Source organism: Oncorhynchus kisutch, unplaced genomic scaffold, assembly GCF_002021735.2.
Source record: "Oncorhynchus kisutch isolate 150728-3 unplaced genomic scaffold, Okis_V2 Okis09a-Okis19a_hom, whole genome shotgun sequence".
NCBI lineage: Eukaryota > Metazoa > Chordata > Actinopteri > Salmoniformes > Salmonidae > Oncorhynchus > Oncorhynchus kisutch.
In genome coordinates, this window is record NW_022261985.1 from 4913801 (window position 1) to 4932221 (window position 18421).

Consider the following 18421-nt stretch of genomic DNA (forward strand, 5'->3'; position numbering starts at 1 on the left):
CGGAGCCCGGACCTCTGGCAGTCTCTATGGGGGTGCCACAGGGTTCAATTCTCAGGTCGACTCTTTTCTCTGTATATATCAACGATGTCGCTCCTGCTGCAGGTGATTCCCTGATCCATCTCTACGCAGACGACACCATTCTGTAAACTTCTGGCCCTTCTTTGGACACTGTGTTAACTAACCTCCAAACAAGCTTCAATGCCATACAACACTCCTTCCGTGGCCTCCAACTGCTCTTAAACGCTAGTAAAACCAAATGCATGCTTTTCAACTGTTCGCTGCCCGCACCCGCCCGCCCGACTAGCATCACTACTCTGGACGGTTCTGACCTAGAATACGTGGACAACTACAAATACCTAGGTGTCTGGCTAGACTGTAAACTCTCCTTCCAGACTCATTTCAAACATCTCCAATCCAAAATCAAATCTAGAATCGGCTTTCTTCCAATACTCTACTCAGCAAACTGGGTGTAGTCTATCACAGTGTCATCCGTTTTGTTACCAAATCGCCTTGTACCACACACCACTATGACCTGTATGCTCTAGTCGGCTGGCCCTCGCTACATATTCGTCGCCAGACCCACTGGCTCCAGGTCATCTATAAGTCTATGCTAGGTAAAGCTCCGCCTTATCTCTGCTCACTGGTCACGATAATAACACCCACCCGTAGCACGCGCTCCAGCAGGTATATCTCACTGGTCATCCCCAAAGCCAACACCTCCTTTGGCCGCCTTCCCTTCCAGTTCTCTGCTGCCAATGACTGGAACGAAGTGCAAAAATCGCTGATGTTGGAGACATTTCCCTCACTAACTTTAAACATCACCTATCTGAGCATCTAACAGATCGCTGCAGCTGTACATAGTCCATCTGTAAATAGCCCACCCAATCTACCTACCTCATCTACCATATTGTTTTTATTTACTTTGCTGCTCTTTTGCACACCAGTATCACTACTTACACACCATCATCTGCTCATCATCATCTGCTCATCTATCACTCGTGTTAATTGTAATTACTTTGCTACTATGGCCTATGTATTGCCTTACCTCCTCATGCCATTTGCACACAATGTATATAGACTTTCTTTTTTTTCTAGTGTGTTATTGACTGTACGCTTGTTTATTCCATGTGTAACTCTGTGTTGTTGTTTCTGTCGCATTGCTTTGCTTTATCTTGGCCAGGTCGCAGTTGGAAATGGGAACTTGTTCTCAACTAGCCTACCTGGTTAAATAAAGGTGAAAAAAAGAATGAAAAAACAAATCCAATCATACATTTACAGTGCGTACATACATCATACAGTGCCTTGCGAAAGTATTCGGCCCCCTTGAACTTTGCGACCTTTTGCCACATTTCAGGCTTCAAACATAAAGATATAAAACTGTATTTTTTTGTGATGAATCAACAACAAGTGGGACACAATCATGAAGTGGAACGACATTTATTGGATATTTCAAACTTTTTTAACAAATCAAAAACTAAAAAATTGGGCGTGCAAAATTATTCAGCCCCTTTACTTTCAGTGCAGCAAACTCTCTCCAGAAGTTCAGTGAGGATCTCTGAATGATCCAATGTTGACCTAAATGACTAATGATGATAAATACAATCCACCTGTGTGTAATCAAGTCTCCGTATAAATGCACCTGCACTGTGATAGTCTCAGAGGTCCGTTAAAAGCGCAGAGAGCATCATGAAGAACAAGGAACACACCAGGCAGGTCCAAGATACTGTTGTGAAGAAGTTTAAAGCCGGATTTGGATACAAAAAGATTTCCCAAGCTTTAAACATCCCAAGGAGCACTGTGCAAGCGATAATATTGAAATGGAAGGAGTATCAGACCACTGCAAATCTACCAAGACCTGGCCGTCCCTCTAAACTTTCAGCTCATACAAGGAGAAGACTGTTCAGAGATGCAGCCAAGAGGCCCATGATCACTCTGGATGAACTGCAGAGATCTACAGCTGAGGTGGGAGACTCTGTCCATAGGACAACAATCAGTCGTATATTGCACAAATCTGGCCTTTATGGAAGAGTGGCAAGAAGAAAGCCATTTCTTAAAGATATCCATAAAAAGTGTCGTTTAAAGTTTGCCACAAGCCACCTGGGAGACACACCAAACATGTGAAAGAAGGTGCTCTGGTCAGATGAAACCAAAATTGAACTTTTTGGCAACAATGCAAAACGTTTTGTTTGGCGTAAAAGCAACACAGCTCATCACCCTGAATACACCATCCCCACTGTCAAACATGGTGGTGGCAGCATCATTGTTTGGGCCTGCTTTTCTTCAGCAGGGACAGGGAAGATGGTTAAAATTGATGGGAAGATGGATGGAGCCAAATACAGGACCATTCTGGAAGAAAACCTGATGGAGTCTTCCAACAAGACAAAACATAAAGCAAAATCTACAATGGAATGGTTCAAAAATAAACAGATCCAGGTGTTAGAATGGCCAAGTCAAAGTCCAGACCTGAATCCATTCGAGAATCTGTGGAAAGAACTGAAAACTGCTGTTCACAAATGCTCTCCATCCAACTTCACTGAGCTCGAGCTGTTTTGCAAGGAGGAATGGGAAAAAATTTCAGTCTCTCGATGTGCAAAACTGATAGAGACATACCCCAAGCGACTTACAGCTGTAATCGCAGCAAAAGGTGGCGCTACAAAGTATTAACTTAGGGGGGCTGAATAATTTTGCACGCCCAATTTTTCAGTTTTTGGTTTGTTAAAAAAGTCTGAAATATCCAATAAATGTCGTTCCACTTCATGATTGTGTCCCACTTGTTGTTGATTCTTCTCAAAAAAATACAGTTTTATATCTTTATGTTTGAAGCCCGAAATGTGGCAAAAGGTCGCAAAGTTCAAGGGGGCCGAATACTTTCGCAAGGCACTGTACATAATTTTTTCAGGCTTTTGCTCCAGCCCTGCTGTAACACACCTAATGCGGGGGGCTGAGGAGGGCCTGAGGAGGGCCTGAGGAGCAGTTTGATTTGTAGAATGAGGTGTGTCAGAATCAGGGAGGATGTTATCTCTCCTATAGAGAGAAGGTGTGTATAGAGGAGATGGTCTACTCTACAGTACCTCTCGTCGTCAGGCAGCTCTCCGTTGTCTTTGAGCCAGTTCATGGTGGGGATGAGGGTGGGGTCGTGTTTAACTTTACACTCAAACACGGCCTTCCTGTTCCTCTGGACCACCATGTACTCTGGCTGGGCCAGGATCCTCGTCGGCTCTGAAGGACAATAAACACATATATGGTTACACTTCATATAAATACCCTCTTAATATTGCATTATAACATCTAGAACTACATTCATAATGCATTATAACATCTATAACTACATCCATAATGCATTATAACATCTATAACTACATCCATAATGCATTATAACATCTATAACTACATCCATAATGCATTATAACATCTATAACTACATCCATAATGCATTATAACATCTATAACTACATCCATAATGCATTATAACATCTATAACTACATTCATGACGTATTATAAGTGTCTATAACTACATTCATGACGTATTATAAGTGCCCATAACTGCATTCATAATGCATTATACATTTCGATAACTACATTCATAATGCATTATATGTGTCTATAATGATATTCGTAAAGCATTATAACATCTATAAATAGATCGGGGCGTCAGGTAGCCTAGTGGTTAGAGAGTTGGACTAGTAACCGGAAGGTTTCAAGATTGAATCCCCGAGCTGTCGTTTTGCCCTGAACAAGGCAGTTAACCCACTATTCCTAGGCTGTCATTGAAAATAAGAATCTGTTCTTAACTGACTTGCCTTGTTAAATAAAGGTAAAATAAAAATGATAACATCTATAAATACATCCATAAGTTTCTATAACTACATTCACAAAGCATTATAATCAGGTTATAAGCAGGCTTGTCTGACCTTTGACCTCCAGGTAGACATGGTTCTCCCTGGTTCCCAGGTTGTTGGAGGCTATACAGGTGTATTTGCCACTGTTCAGGGACTGGGCTACGTTGATCTCTAAGGTACCGTTATTATGGATCACATATGGGTCTCTATTCAGGATACTGGTCTGGCTGTCCTTAAACCTGCAGAGGAAACACTAGGTCACTGCATTAGAACACTAGGTCCCTGTGAGACTTTATGAATGTAGTTATTCATCAGCTCAGTTCTTTATGAGAAGATCATGTTGAACAGTTTGTGACTGGAGGACTTTACGGGACACTGTGTGATATTCATTAACAGCCCTCTGTTCACAATCACACTAGCCTCAGTGAACTCCATTAGGAAGTGCAGTGGTGTTAACAGAGAGGTGTTAACAGAGTGGTGTTAACAGAGAGGTGTTAACAGAGTGGTGTTAACAGAGTGGAGTTAACAGAGAGGTGTAAACAGAGAGGTGTTAACAGAGAGGTGTTAACAGAGAGGAGTTAACAGAGAGGTGTTAACAGAGTGGTGTTAACAGAGAGGTGTTAATAGAGTGGTGTTAACAGAGTGGAGTTAACAGAGAGGTGTAAACAGAGAGGTGTTAACAGAGAGGTGTTAACAGAGAGGAGTTAACAGAGAGGAGTTAACAGAGTGGAGTTAACAGAGAGGTGTTAACAGAGAGTTGTTAACAGAGAGGTGTTAACAGAGTAGAGTTAACAGAGTGGAGTTAACAGAGTGGAGTTAACAGAGGGGTGTTAACAGAGAGGTCTTAACAGAGTGGTGTTAACAGAGAGGTGTTAACAGAGTGGTGTTAACCGAGAGGTGTTAATAGAGAGGTGTTAACAAAGAGGTGTTAACAGAGTGGAATTAACAGAGAGGTGTTAACAGAGAGGTGTTAACAGAGTGGTGTTAACAGAGTGGTGTTAACAGAGTGGAGTTAACAGAGAGGTGTTAACAGAGAGGTGTTAACAGAGAGGTGTTAACAGAGTGGTGTTAACAGAGTGGTGTTAACAGAGTGGAGTTAACAGAGAGGTGTTAACAGAGAGGTGTTAACAGAGAGGTGTTAACAGAGTGGTGTTAACAGAGTGGAGTTAACAGAGAGGTGTTAACAGAGAGGTGTTAACAGTGTGGTGTTAACAGAATGATGTTAATAACAGAGTGGTGTTAACAGAGAGGTGTTAGTAACCGAGTGGTGTTAACAATGTGGGGTTAATAACAGAGTGGTGTTAACAGAGAGGTGTTAACAGAGTGCCCTTTACAACATCCCTAAGGGGTGTCTCTTGTGAGAAAGGTTTTTGAGATTGTGGAAAAGCTACTGGGCAACCACTAGAGATAGATCGGGAGATAGAGATCTTTATAAACAAGATGGGAGACTGACTGACTGGCTTGTGAGACTAGAGTCTGGCTGGCTGGCTTGTGAGACTAGAATCTGACTGACTGGCTTGTGAGACTAGAGTCTAACAGAGTGGCTTTTGAGACTAGAGTCTGACTGGCTGGCTTTTGAGACTAGAGTCTGACTGGCTGGCTTGTGAGACTAGAGTCTGGCTGGCTGGCTGGCTTGTGAGACTAGAGTCTGACTGGCTGGCTTGTGAGACTAGAGTCTGTCTGGCTGGCTTGTGAGACTAGAGTCTGACTGGCTGGCTTGTGAGACTAGAGTCTGGCTGACTGGCTTGTGAGACTAGAGTCTGGCTGACTGGCTTGTGAGACTAGAGTCTGGCTGACTGGCTTGTGAGACTAGAGTCTGTCTGGCTGGCTTGTGAGACTAGAGTCTGGCTGACTGGCTTGTGAGACTAGAGTCTGGCTTACTGGCTTGTGAGACTAGAGTCTGGCTGGCTGGCTTGTGAGACTAGAGTCTGGCTGGCTGGCTTGTGAGACTAGAGTCTGGCTGACTGGCTTGTGAGACTAGAGTCTGGCTGGCTGGCTTGTGAGACTAGAGTCTGGCTGGCTGGCTTGTGAGACTAGAGTCTGGCTGACTGGCTTGTGAAACTTAAAGTCTGGCTGACTAGCTTGTGAGAGTCTGGCTGACTGGCTTGTGAGACTATAGTCTGGCTGACTGGCTTGTGAAACTTAAAGTCTGGCTGACTAGCTTGTGAGAGTCTGGCTGACTGGCTTGTGAGACTATAGTCTGGCTGACTGGCTTGTGAAACTTAAAGTCTGGCTGACTAGCTTGTGAGAGTCTGGCTGACTGGCTTGCAAGACTTAGAGCCAGATGGACTAACCATGTGATGGCTGGTATGGGCGAGCCGAACGAGGCACAGTCCAGGAAGGCAGGATTGTTGGTGATGACCTGGTACACATTGTTGGGGGGAGTCAACACCCTTGGTGCTTCGGCTAAAAACAGAAACAAATCATATTGATAATGATTACTAAACCATAACGTGACATGAGAATGATGCAGAGAACACAAAATGCTGTCATTGGCCACAACAATGTTCAAGAGTTGTAAAGCTCCAGAGTTTAGAGTTTTTATTTGTTTATTGACTCAATATTCTGATTCTAAAAGGCAGATTCAATGGTTGTGTTTCCAGAGACTCACCGAGCACATTGACAAAAGCATTAGCCAGCAGGTAGCCAAACTCATTGGAGGCGTTGCACTGGTAGACAGCGCTGGAGCCGGTCTGGACGTCGCTCAGAATCACTGTGTCGTCCTCCACCTTCCGACTCGTGTCCTTTGGAGAGTCTATCAAGGGGATCACAGGCTAGATATACAGTATGTCACACATTCAATCCTCTGCTCACTCTTCCTCCTGCACATCTGGATGTTCATAGTTGAGAGGTAACATCGTATAGATGTGTGCTCTGCCCACATAGGGGATGAATCCTAATTTGATTGGATACTCTACTTGCGCGCAGCACCATATTTTGTGCAAATCCCTCATTGACATCAATGAATGATTTATGCAATAGTATATGAGCTCTGCTGCTGTTCTACCTACATAAGTGAAACACACTGACTACACATCTCTCTGGATAAGAGCGTTTTCTAAATGACTAAAATGTAAATGTACGCTTCAGTGTGCATTTCTCCAGTTAGGATTCGTTCCATTGAGCCTCAGTCTGGGGTGGAAGTGGACTAGACTCACCTTTGATGGGGACTCCGTTGACGGACCAGGCGATTTGGGGCTTGGGGTCTCCACTGACCCTGCAGGTGAGGATGCCCGTCTCCTCCGGGGCCAGGATCAGGTTCCTGGGGGCACTGATCCAGAACGGAGCCGCTGGGGGGGAAGGGGGGGGATGAGAGTCAGAGAGAGAGAGGGACAGACCTATAGAATACCCCTTTTAAAATCCACAACACTGTAAAGGTACTAGGAGTGTTAGGAACATTTCTCCACATATTCCATCTAGTCCCAACTCTTCTTTGTGTCACAGACCTTTGACGTTGACTTTGATGGTGTGATGGGCGGAGCCTAGGCTGTTCTTGGCCGTGCAGCGGTAGTCCCCGGCGTCCGCCTCCATCACATCTGCGATCTTCAACGTCTTCTGGAAGTTGTGGAAGGACATCCGGCTGCTAGGAAGATCGCCACTCTCCTTATACCAGGACACCTCCGGAGTCGGACTAGCAGAAACAACAACTAAATAAATCACTTACCAATATCTGTGTATTGTCCTCTCCCCAAAAGAACAGACAGACAGCTAGTCCAATGTTGTCTAGGTAACCAGCCTGATTTTGCAATAGAAGACATGATGTTGTCTTGACAAGGCAACAAAGTAGTATTGCTGAATGTCACATACAAAGATTAAACAAACCAACCTGCCCTTGTGCAAAAACAGAAGTAAAAACCTTGTTCATGCAGCGTTGTTCATGCAGTGTTGTTCATGCAGCGTTGTTCATGCAGTGTTGTTCATGCAGTGTTGTTCATGCAGTGTTGTTCATGCAGCGTTGTTCATGCAGTGTTGTTCATGCAGTGTTGTTCATGCAGTGTTGTTCATGCAGTGTTGTTCATGCAGTGTTGTTCATGCAGCATTGTTCATGCAGTGTTGTGGGCGTACTTACAGTCCTTCAGCGATACACTCTAGCTCCAGAACCCCTCCCCTCAGGGCCATCTGGGTGCTGCTCTGCCCCAGAGGAGCCATGAAGCTGGGTCGCCGCTCCCCCGATGGACTGTCTGGAGAACAGGACAGGAAACACAATCATCTCAGCACCAGAACCACACGTTCCTATACCCTGTTCACACTACTGAGCCAAGCCGAGCTGAGCCAAGCCGAGCTGAGCCAAGTTAAATAGTACTTCTCTGACCTGGGTGGTGGGTAAATATAGCTGCTGGATTGTGGAAAGGGTATAACTGTCTGTAGCTAGCTGTGACCATTCAGTTCGTAGAGCCAGTAGTCCAGCACCAGCGGCATATAGACTATTATAGGATAGTAGTAATATCCCGTGCTGTTATGGACTGTGGTAGTGGATATATAATGAGTTAACTGTAGCCAGGCGTTGGCCCTTTCACAGGCTGCTTCCCAAATGGCTCCCCTTTCCCCATAGTGCACTATATAGGGCCACTGGTCTAAAGTAGACACACAACACCTGGAGAGACAGGCCGTCCAGTCGTCAATCTGTTGCCACGACAACCAAGGGATCTAGGATTTCTCCCTTAGTATCCTTCCTCGATATAATCACATGACAGATTTTAGCCATAAGCTAGCTACGGCTGCTATGATTTTGACATGTTTAGCCCTAAGCAAGCCCTTACTGAAAGGTCTTGGAAAATCTCTTGCGGGTAAATTTACAATGAGACTAGATTGAGTGAGTAGAGCTGGGGGGAATGTGTTGTATACAACACATTGACGTGAACCGCTGATTGGATGGACAGAACACAGATTGTGTTCAATGATCTTTCCATGCGTGCCTTTTTCAGGGTCAGAGACTTACATTAAAAGAACATGGAAAGATCTAGATGAGAGAGATAGAAAATACTGTATACGTCTCATGCAAGAGTTTCATCATACTAGTTCTGTATGCTGTGTGCTTCATTTTGGATTTCATCATCTAACTATTGGTTTATGTGTTGAATTTAAACTAGGAGGAGCATCCTTTTTACTATGAATAATGCTTAACGAATGGGAAGCTTATGGTTAACGTTAGTAGATGAATGCCCATTGGTTAACATTAGTAGATGAATGCCCATTGGTTAATGTTTGTAGATGAATGCCCATTGGTTAACATTAGTAGATGAATGCCCATTGGTTAACATTAGTAGATGAATGCCCATTGGTTAACATTAGTAGATGAATGCCCATTGGTTAACATTAGTAGATGAATGCCCATTGGTTAACATTAGTAGATGAATGCCCATTGGTTAACATTAGTAGATGAATGCCCATTGGTTAACGTTAGTAGATGAATGCCCATTGGTTAACATTAGTAGATGAATGCCCATTGGTTAACATTAGTAGATGAATGCCCATTGGTTAACATTAGTAGATGAATGCCCATTGTTTAACGTTAGTAGATGAATGCCCATTGGTTAACATTAGTAGATGAATGCCCATTGGTTAACATTAGTAGATGAATGCCCATTGGTTAACATTAGTAGATGAATGCCCATTGGTTAACATTAGTAGATGAATGCCCATTGGTTAACATTAGTAGATGAATGCCCATTGGTTAACATTAGTAGATGAATGCCCATTGGTTAACATTAGTAGATGAATGCCCATTGGTTAACATTAGTAGATGAATGCCCATTGGTTAACATTAGTAGATGAATGCCCATTGGTTAACGTTAGTAGATGAATGCCCATTGGTTAACATTAGTAGATGAATGCCCATTGGTTAACATTAGTAGATGAATGCCCATTGGTTAACGTTAGTAGATGAATGCCCATTGGTTAACGTTAGTAGATGAATGCCCATTGGTTAACATTAGTAGATGAATGCCCATTGGTTAACATTAGTAGATGAATGCCCATTGGTTAACGTTAGTAGATGAATGCCCATTGGTTAACGTTAGTAGATGAATGCCCATTGGTTAACATTAGTAGATGAATGCCCATTGGTTAACGTTAGTAGATGAATGCCCATTGGTTAACATTAGTAGATGAATGCCCATTGGTTAACATTAGTAGATGAATGCCCATTGGTTAACATTAGTAGATGAATGCCCATTGGTTAACGTTAGTAGATGAATGCCCATTGGTTAACATTAGTAGATGAATGCCCATTGGTTAACATTAGTAGATGAATGCCCATTGGTTAACGTTAGTAGATGAATGCCCATTGGTTAACATTAGTAGATGAATGCCCATTGGTTAACATTAGTAGATGAATGCCCATTGGTTAACGTTAGTAGATGAATGCCCATTGGTTAACGTTAGTAGATGAATGCCCATTGGTTAACGTTAGTAGATGAATGCCCATTGGTTAACATTAGTAGATGAATGCCCATTGGTTAACATTAGTAGATGAATGCCCATTGGTTAACGTTAGTAGATGAATGCCCATTGGTTAACGTTAGTAGATGAATGCCCATTGGTTAACATTAGTAGATGAATGCCCATTGGTTAACGTTAGTAGATGAATGCCCATTGGTTAACATTAGTAGATGAATGCCCATTGGTTAACATTAGTAGATGAATGCCCATTGGTTAACATTAGTAGATGAATGCCCATTGGTTAACGTTAGTAGATGAATGCCCATTGGTTAACATTAGTAGATGAATGCCCATTGGTTAACATTAGTAGATGAATGCCCATCCAAAGAAAGGAACATTCATTTCAGTAAAGAAAATGGATTTGATTGGTTTATTTTTCTTGATGGGTTTCCTACAAATGAATTCACCTTTTAGGAATTTGGTTTTCTAAGTAAGAAGGTAAGCTAAGTTAACACAGTACAGGGTAAAGGGAGAGGATTTGGTTATGGAATATAATTAACATTGTTTGATGTTATTTTGTTATATTATGCTATCAATGTGAATTTAGTCACACAGGATGAGGTTGGGAGTAGATGATCAGGTCAGGTATAGTCCAGGTAGGTTATACTACAGGTGTTGGAGTCAGGTGGGTCAGGTAGGTTATACTACAGGTGTTGGAGTCAGGTGGGTCAGGTATATTCCAGGTAGGTTATACTACAGGTGTTGGAGTCAGGTGGGTCAGGTATAGTCCAGGTAGGTTATACTACAGGTGTTGGAGTCAGGTGGGTCAGGTAGGTTATACTACAGGTGTTGGAGTCAGGTGGGTCAGGTATATTCCAGGTAGGTTATACTACAGGTGTTGGAGTCAGGTGGGTCAGGTATATTCCAGGTAGGTTATACTACAGGTGTTGGAGTCAGGTGGGTCAGGTGGGTTATACTACAGGTGTTGGAGTCAGGCGGGTCATACTACAGGTGTTGGAGTCAGGTGGGTCAGGTAGGTTATACTACAGGAGTTGGAGTCAGGTGGGTCAGGTATAGTCCAGGTAGGTTATACTACAGGTGTTGGAGTCAGGTGGGTCAGGTGGGTTATACTACAGGTGTTGGAGTCAGGTGGGTCAGGTAGGTTATACTACAGGAGTTGGAGTCAGGTGGGTCAGGTATAGTCCAGGTAGGTTATACTACAGGTGTTGGAGTCAGGTGGGTCAGGTATATTCCAGGTAGGTTATACTACAGGTGTTGGAGTCAGGTGGGTCAGGTATATTCCAGGTAGGTTATACTACAGGTGTTGGAGTCATTTGGGTCAGGTAGGTTATACTACAGGTGTTGGAGTCAGGTGGGTCAGGTATATTCCAGGTAGGTTTTACTACAGGTGTTGGAGTCAGGTGGGTCAGGTAGGTTATACTACAGGTGTTGGAGTCAGGTGGGTCAGGTATATTCCAGGTAGGTTATACTACAGGTGTTGGAGTCAGGTGGGTCAGGTATAGTCCAGGTAGGTTATACTACAGGAGTTGGAGTCAGGTGGGTCAGGTATAGTCCAGGTAGGTTATACTACAGGTTTTGGAGTCAGGTGGGTCAGGTATAGTCCAGGTAGGTTAGAATAAAATGAGGAGTTGGGATGGGGCTGGGTTCACTTTGGGATAAGGGGGTAAACCAGCACTCACCAACAAATAAATTGTTCGTATAATTGTACATATCTGCCACAGTTTCATTGATTGCATCCACTGTAAAAATCAATCAGAACATCATGAGCATGCAGTGCTACATAGACATCTACAGGGAACAACCAGGGGGAGATTCAGTTAGAGGTGCTACTTAGACATCTACAGGGATCAACCAGGAGGATATTCAGTTAGAGGTGCTACACAGACATCTACAGGGAACAACCAGGAGGAGATTCAGTTAGAGGTGCTACATAGACATCTACAGGGAACAACCAGGAGGAGATTCAGTTAGAGGTGCTACACAGACATCTACAGGGAACAACCAGGAGGAGATTCAGTTAGAGGTGCTACACAGACATCTACAGGGAACAACCAGGAGGAGATTCAGTTAGAGGTGCTACACAGACATCTACAGGGAACAACCAGGAGGAGATTCAGTTAGAGGTGCTACACAGACATCTACAGGGAACAACCAGGAGGAGATTCAGTTAGAGGTGCTACACAGACATCTACAGGGAACAACCAGGAGGAGATTCAGTTAGAGGTGCTACACAGACATCTACAGGGAACAACCAGGAGGAGATTCAGTTAGAGGTGCTACACAGACATCTACAGGGAACAACCAGGAGGAGATTCAGTTAGAGGTGCTACACAGACATCTACAGGGAACAACCAGGAGGAGATTCAGTTAGAGGTGCTACACAGACATCTACAGGGAACAACCAGGAGGAGATTCAGTTAGAGGTGCTACACAGACATCTACAGGGAACAACCAGGAGGAGATTCAGTTAGAGGTGCTACACAGACATCTACAGGGAACAACCAGGAGGAGATTCAGTTAGAGGTGCTACACAGACATCTACAGGGAACAACCAGGAGGAGATTCAGTTAGAGGTGCTACACAGACATCTACAGGGAACAACCAGGAGGAGATTCAGTTAGAGGTGCTACACAGACATCTACAGGGAACAACCAGGAGGAGATTCAGTTAGAGGTGCTACACAGACATCTACAGGGAACAACCAGGAGGAGATTCAGTTAGAGGTGCTACACAGACATCTACAGGGAACAACCAGGAGGAGATTCAGTTAGAGGTGCTACACAGACATCTACAGGGAACAACCAGGAGGAGATTCAGTTAGAGGTGCTACACAGACATCTACAGGGAACAACCAGGAGGAGATTCAGTTAGAGGTGCTACACAGATATCTACAGGGAACAACCAGGAGGAGATTCAGTTAGAGGTGCTACACAGACATCTACAGGGAACAACCAGGAGGAGATTCAGTTAGAGGTGCTACACAGACATCTACAGGGAACAACCAGGAGGAGATTCAGTTAGAGGTGCTACACAGACATCTACAGGGAACAACCAGGAGGAGATTCAGTTAGAGGTGCTACACAGACATCTACAGGGAACAACCAGGAGGAGATTCAGTTAGAGGTGCTACACAGACATCTACAGGGAACAACCAGGAGGAGATTCAGTTAGAGGAAGGGATGTCATCAAACAAACATCATCAAACAAACATCATCAAACAAATATCAACAAACAAATATCAACAAACAAATATCAACAAACAACAAACAAATATCATCAAACAACAAACAAATATCAACAAACAACAAACAAATATCATCAAACAAATATCAACAAACAACAAACAAATATCATCAAACAACAAACAAATATCAACAAACAACAAACAAATATCATCAAACAAATATCAACAAACAAATATCAACAAACAACAAACACATATCAACAAACAACAAACAAATATCATCAAACAAATATCAACAAACAAATATCAACAAACAACAACAACATGAAAGGACAGTTCAAAAATGCATCACACTTTAGAATGATGAGTATTACAAAATATAAAATTATCACTATACTAAAATATTGCATAACAAGGCAATGTGAAGATGCACAGAAATATGAAAACATACAATGACCTAATGTCACGGTGTCCGCTAACACTCAGATAGGACCAGACAACTCAGGGAAGGAGGACCCAGGGACAGCCCAAGGCTCCCTTCTCCTTGGCCCTAACCCTTATTTGCAGATCTGAAGGGCATCAATATGTATAAGCAGTGTAGAGGTGGAGCTTCTCCCTTACAGATCAGTAAACATCTCAGGTGTAGGAACCCACTGGGTCTGGTTAAAAGCCTCTGTGCTGAGTGGGATGGACACTCAGGTGTAGGAACCCACTGGGACTGGTTAAACGCCTCTGTGCTGAGTGGGATGGACACTCAGGTGTAGGAACCCACTGGGACTGGTTAAACGCCTCTGTGCTGAGTGGGATGGACACTCAGGTGTAGGAATCCACTGGGACTGGTTAAAAGCCTCTGTGCTGAGTGGGATGGACACTCAGGTGTAGGAACGCACTGGGACTGGTTAAAAGCCTCTGTGCTGAGTGGGATGGACACTCAGGTGTAGGAACCCACTGGGACTGGTTAAAAGCCTCTGTGCTGAGTGGGATGGACACTCAGGTGTAGGAACCCACTGGGACTGGTTAAACGCCTCTGTGCTGAGTGGGATGGACACTCAGGTGTAGGAACCCACTGGGACTGGTTAAACGCCTCTGTGCTGAGTGGGATGGACACTCAGGTGTAGGAACCCACTGGGACTGGTTAAAAGCCTCTGTGCTGAGTGGGATGGACACTCAGGTGTAGGAACCCACTGGGACTGGTTAAACGCCTCTGTGCTGAGTGGGATGGACACTCAGGTGTAGGAACCCACTGGGACTGGTTAAACGCCTCTGTGCTGAGTGGGATGGACACTCAGGTGTAGGAACCCACTGGGACTGGTTAAAAGCCTCTGTGCTGAGTGGGATGGACACTCAGGTGTAGGAACCCACTGGGACTGGTTAAAAGCCTCTGTGCTGAGTGGGATGGACACTCAGGTGTAGGAACCCACTGGGACTGGTTAAACGCCTCTGTGCTGAGTGGGATGGACACTCAGGTGTAGGAACCCATTGGGACTGGTTAAAAGCCTCTGTGCTGAGTGGGATGGACACTCAGGTGTAGTAACCCACTGGGACTGGTTAAACGCCTCTGTGCTGAGTGGGATGGACACTTACTGTCCAGGACTTTGACAGTGATGGGTTGTTTCTGCTGGATGGTCTGTGTGTGAGGGAAACGGGCGTAACAGATGTAGTCGTTCCTGGTGTCGTCCAATAGGACGTTAGAGAAGTACAGGTCTCCGTTTAACGCCTGGGACACACGCGTGTTCTGAGGCAGGCGCTGGAAGTCTGTGAGGGAGGGGGGAAGGAGAGGAAGAGGAAGAGGAGAGATGATGTATCACATAAAATATGTTACACATCAAATAAAATTTTATTTGTCACATACACATGGTTAGCAGATGTTAATGCGAGTGTAGAGAAATGCTTGTGCTTCTAGTTCCGACAATGCAGTAACAACCAACGAGTAATCTAACCTAACAATTCCACAACTACTACCTTATACACACAGGTGTAAAGGGATAAAGAATATGTACATAAAGATATATGAATGAGTGATGATACAGAACGGCATAGGCAAGATGCAGTAGATGGTATAGAGTACAGTATATACATATGAGATGAGTAATGTAGGGTATGTAAACATAAAAGTGGCATAGTTTAAAGTGGCTAGTGATACATGTATTACATAAAGATGGCAAGATGCAGTAGATGGTATCGAGTACAGTATATACATATGAGATGAGTAATGTAGGGTATGTAAACATTATATTAAGTGGCATTGTTTAAAGAGGCTAGTAATACATGTTTACATGTATGGCAGCAGCCACTCAATGTTAGTGGTGGCTGTTTAACAGTCTGATGGCCTTGAGATAGTAGCTGTTTTTCAGTCTTTCGGTCCCTGCTTTGATGCACCTGTACTGACCTCGCCTTCTGGATGATAGCAGGGTGAACAGGCAGTGGCTGTATACAATTACACTAAATATTTATGCTTACTGACAACCAAAAACAGCCCCTATATAATCTCAGAACACAGTCCGGCAATATGACTTCTAGAAGTGGACTTTACAGCGTACTGTCTGGATGTAAACCAACACACAATGTGTAGAAATGTATGAATCCCCTTGAAGACTTACTGTTGTCCATCCAGAAGATGATGGGAGGGGGCAGGCCTGCAGGCGGTCGACACTGCAGCACCAGAGACACTCCCACCTGTACCATGATTGCCTCTTTCCTCTCCTTCGACCACAAGGGGGACCCTGTGTCACATAAACAGACATACAGCAGTGAGGTAGGGGCCCAGTGTAAAATGTACAACAGGGAAAATTGGAGGTAAGGGCCCTGTGAAAATGTTCAACAGGGAGGGAGGGGCCCTGTTTAAAATGTTCAACAGGGAGGGAGGGGCCCTGTTTAAAATGTTCAACAGGGAGGGAGGGGCCTTGTTTAAAATGTTCAACAGGGAGGGAGGGGCCCTGTTGAAAATGTTCAACAGGGAGGGAGGGGCCCTGTTTAAAATGTTCAACAGGGAAGGAGGGGCCCTGTTTAAAATGTTCAACAGGGAGGGAGGGGCCCTGTTTAAAATGTTCAACAGGGAGGGAGGGGCCCTGTTTAAAATGTTCAACAGGGAGGGAGGGGCCAGGTTTAAAATGTTCAACAGGGAGGGAGGGGCCCTGTTTAAAATGTTCAACAGGGAGGGAGGGGCCCTGTTTAAAATGTTCAACAGGGAAGGAGGGGCCCTGTTTAAAATGTTCAACAGGGAGGGAGGGGCCCTGTTTAAAATGTTCAACAGGGAAGGAGGGGCCCTGTTTAAAATGTTCAACAGGGAAGGAGGGGCCCTGTTTAAAATGTTCAACAGGGAAGGAGGGGCCCTGTTTAAAATGTTCAACAGGGAGGGAGGGGCCCTGTTTAAAATGTTCAACAGGGAAGGAGGGGCCCTGTTTAAAATGTTCAACAGGGAGGGAGGGGCCCTGTTTAAAATGTTCAACAGGGAGGGAGGGGCCCTGTTTAAAATGTTCAACAGGGAGGGAGGGGCCAGGTTTAAAATGTTCAACAGGGAGGGAGGGGCCCTGTTTAAAATGTTCAACAGGGAGGGAGGGGCCCTGTTTAAAATGTTCAACAGGGAGGGAGGGGCCCTGTTTAAAATGTTCAACAGGGAGGGAGGGGCCAGGTTTAAAATATTCAACAGGGAGGGAGGGGCCCTGTTTAAAATGTTCAACAGGGAGGGAGGGGCCCTGTTTAAAATGTTCAACAGGGAGGGAGGGGCCAGGTTTAAAATGTTCAACAGGGAGGGAGGGGCCAGGTTTAAAATGTTAAACAGGGAGGGAGGGGCCCTGTTTAAAATGTTCAACAGGGAGGGAGGGGCCATGTTTAAAATGTTCAACAGGGAGGGAGGGGCCCTGTTTAAAATGTTCAACAGGGAGGGAGGGGCCAGGTTTAAAATGTTCAACAGGGAGGGAGGGGCCCTGTTTAAAATGTTCAACAGGGAGTTATGTCTTTAAAATATCAGAATGCTTAACTCTAATCTGCAAAGACTTTGAAAAGATCTGCTGATTATAATACTTGTTCAATACAGATTCCTCATCCCTTCAGGGAGAGGTTACAGAGTGGGTAGGTTTGTTATGGCTGGAATCCCAGGGTAAAAGAGTTGTACTAAGGTTGGCTAAGGTTAATAACAGTCTCAGGGTAAAGACAGGCTCAGGGTAAAGACAGTCTCAGGGTAAAGACAGGCTCAGGGTAAAGACAGGCTCAGGGTAAAGACAGGCTCAGGGTAAAGACAGGCTCAGGGTAAAGACAGGCTCAGGGTAAAGACAGTCTCAGGGTAAAGACAGGCTCAGGGTAAAGACAGGCTCAGTAACAGTTGGAAATAACGGTTCTTACTTGACTGTCTGATGAAGATGTTGTTGGAAACAGCGGTCCCGTGCTCATTGCGTGCGGTACACTGGTAGATCCCCTCGTAGGCCTCAGCCTTCTCCCCACTGATGTCTATGACCAGCGTCCCTGAGCTCGGCTTCATCAACACCTTAGAGTCCTTCTCCACGTCAAAATGCGTCCCATTCCGTGTCCAGGAAAAGCTGGATGAAACATACAGGGTTAAAGTAGGCTAGAGTAGAGTAGAGTAGAGTAGAGTAGAGTAGAGTAGAGTAGAGTAGAGTAGAGTAGAGTAGAATAGAATAGAATAGAGTAGAGTAGAGTAGAGTAGAGTAGAGTACAGTACAGTAGAAAACGTAATTGACACTTGGAATAGGGCTGAAAAATGATGACAAGTCATTGGGATTCATGTGACTCATTTGGAAACCCAATCTTGAGAGTCAGGACTGTAGGTTGTGTATCTAATGGTTTAGAAACCTCCTCTTGAGAGTCAATACTGTAGGTGGTGTATCTAATGGTTTAGAAACCTCCTCTTGAGAGTCAGTACTGTAGGTGGTGTATCTAATGGTTTAGAAACCTCCTCTTGAGGGTCAATACTGTAGGTGGTGTATCTAATGGTTTAGAAACCTCTTGTTGAGAGTCAGTAATGTAGGTGGTGTATCT

General features: G+C 44.4%; 1 protein-coding gene across 20 annotated transcripts in view; it reads right to left on the reverse strand.

The window, feature by feature from the left end:
• nrcama (neuronal cell adhesion molecule a) overlaps positions 1 to 18421 on the reverse strand; it is a 124922-nt gene that overhangs the window by 24040 nt on the left and 82461 nt on the right. For 17 of the 20 annotated variants that reach the window (XM_031815604.1, XM_031815603.1, XM_031815599.1 and 14 more), the window contains 11 exons: positions 17768 to 17961; positions 16027 to 16149; positions 15011 to 15181; positions 11922 to 11981; positions 7910 to 8021; positions 7287 to 7471; positions 6999 to 7130; positions 6452 to 6595; positions 6135 to 6246; positions 3913 to 4079; positions 3072 to 3219 (listed from right to left, as the gene is read on the reverse strand). In XM_031815604.1, coding sequence (XP_031671464.1) covers positions 3072 to 3219; positions 3913 to 4079; positions 6135 to 6246; positions 6452 to 6595; positions 6999 to 7130; positions 7287 to 7471; positions 7910 to 8021; positions 11922 to 11981; positions 15011 to 15181; positions 16027 to 16149; positions 17768 to 17961 — 1548 coding nt within the window. The remainder of the gene's footprint in view (positions 1 to 3071; positions 3220 to 3912; positions 4080 to 6134; positions 6247 to 6451; positions 6596 to 6998; positions 7131 to 7286; positions 7472 to 7909; positions 8022 to 11921; positions 11982 to 15010; positions 15182 to 16026; positions 16150 to 17767; positions 17962 to 18421) is intronic. The other 3 variants (XM_031815608.1, XM_031815605.1, XM_031815615.1) reach the window with 1 other exon arrangement.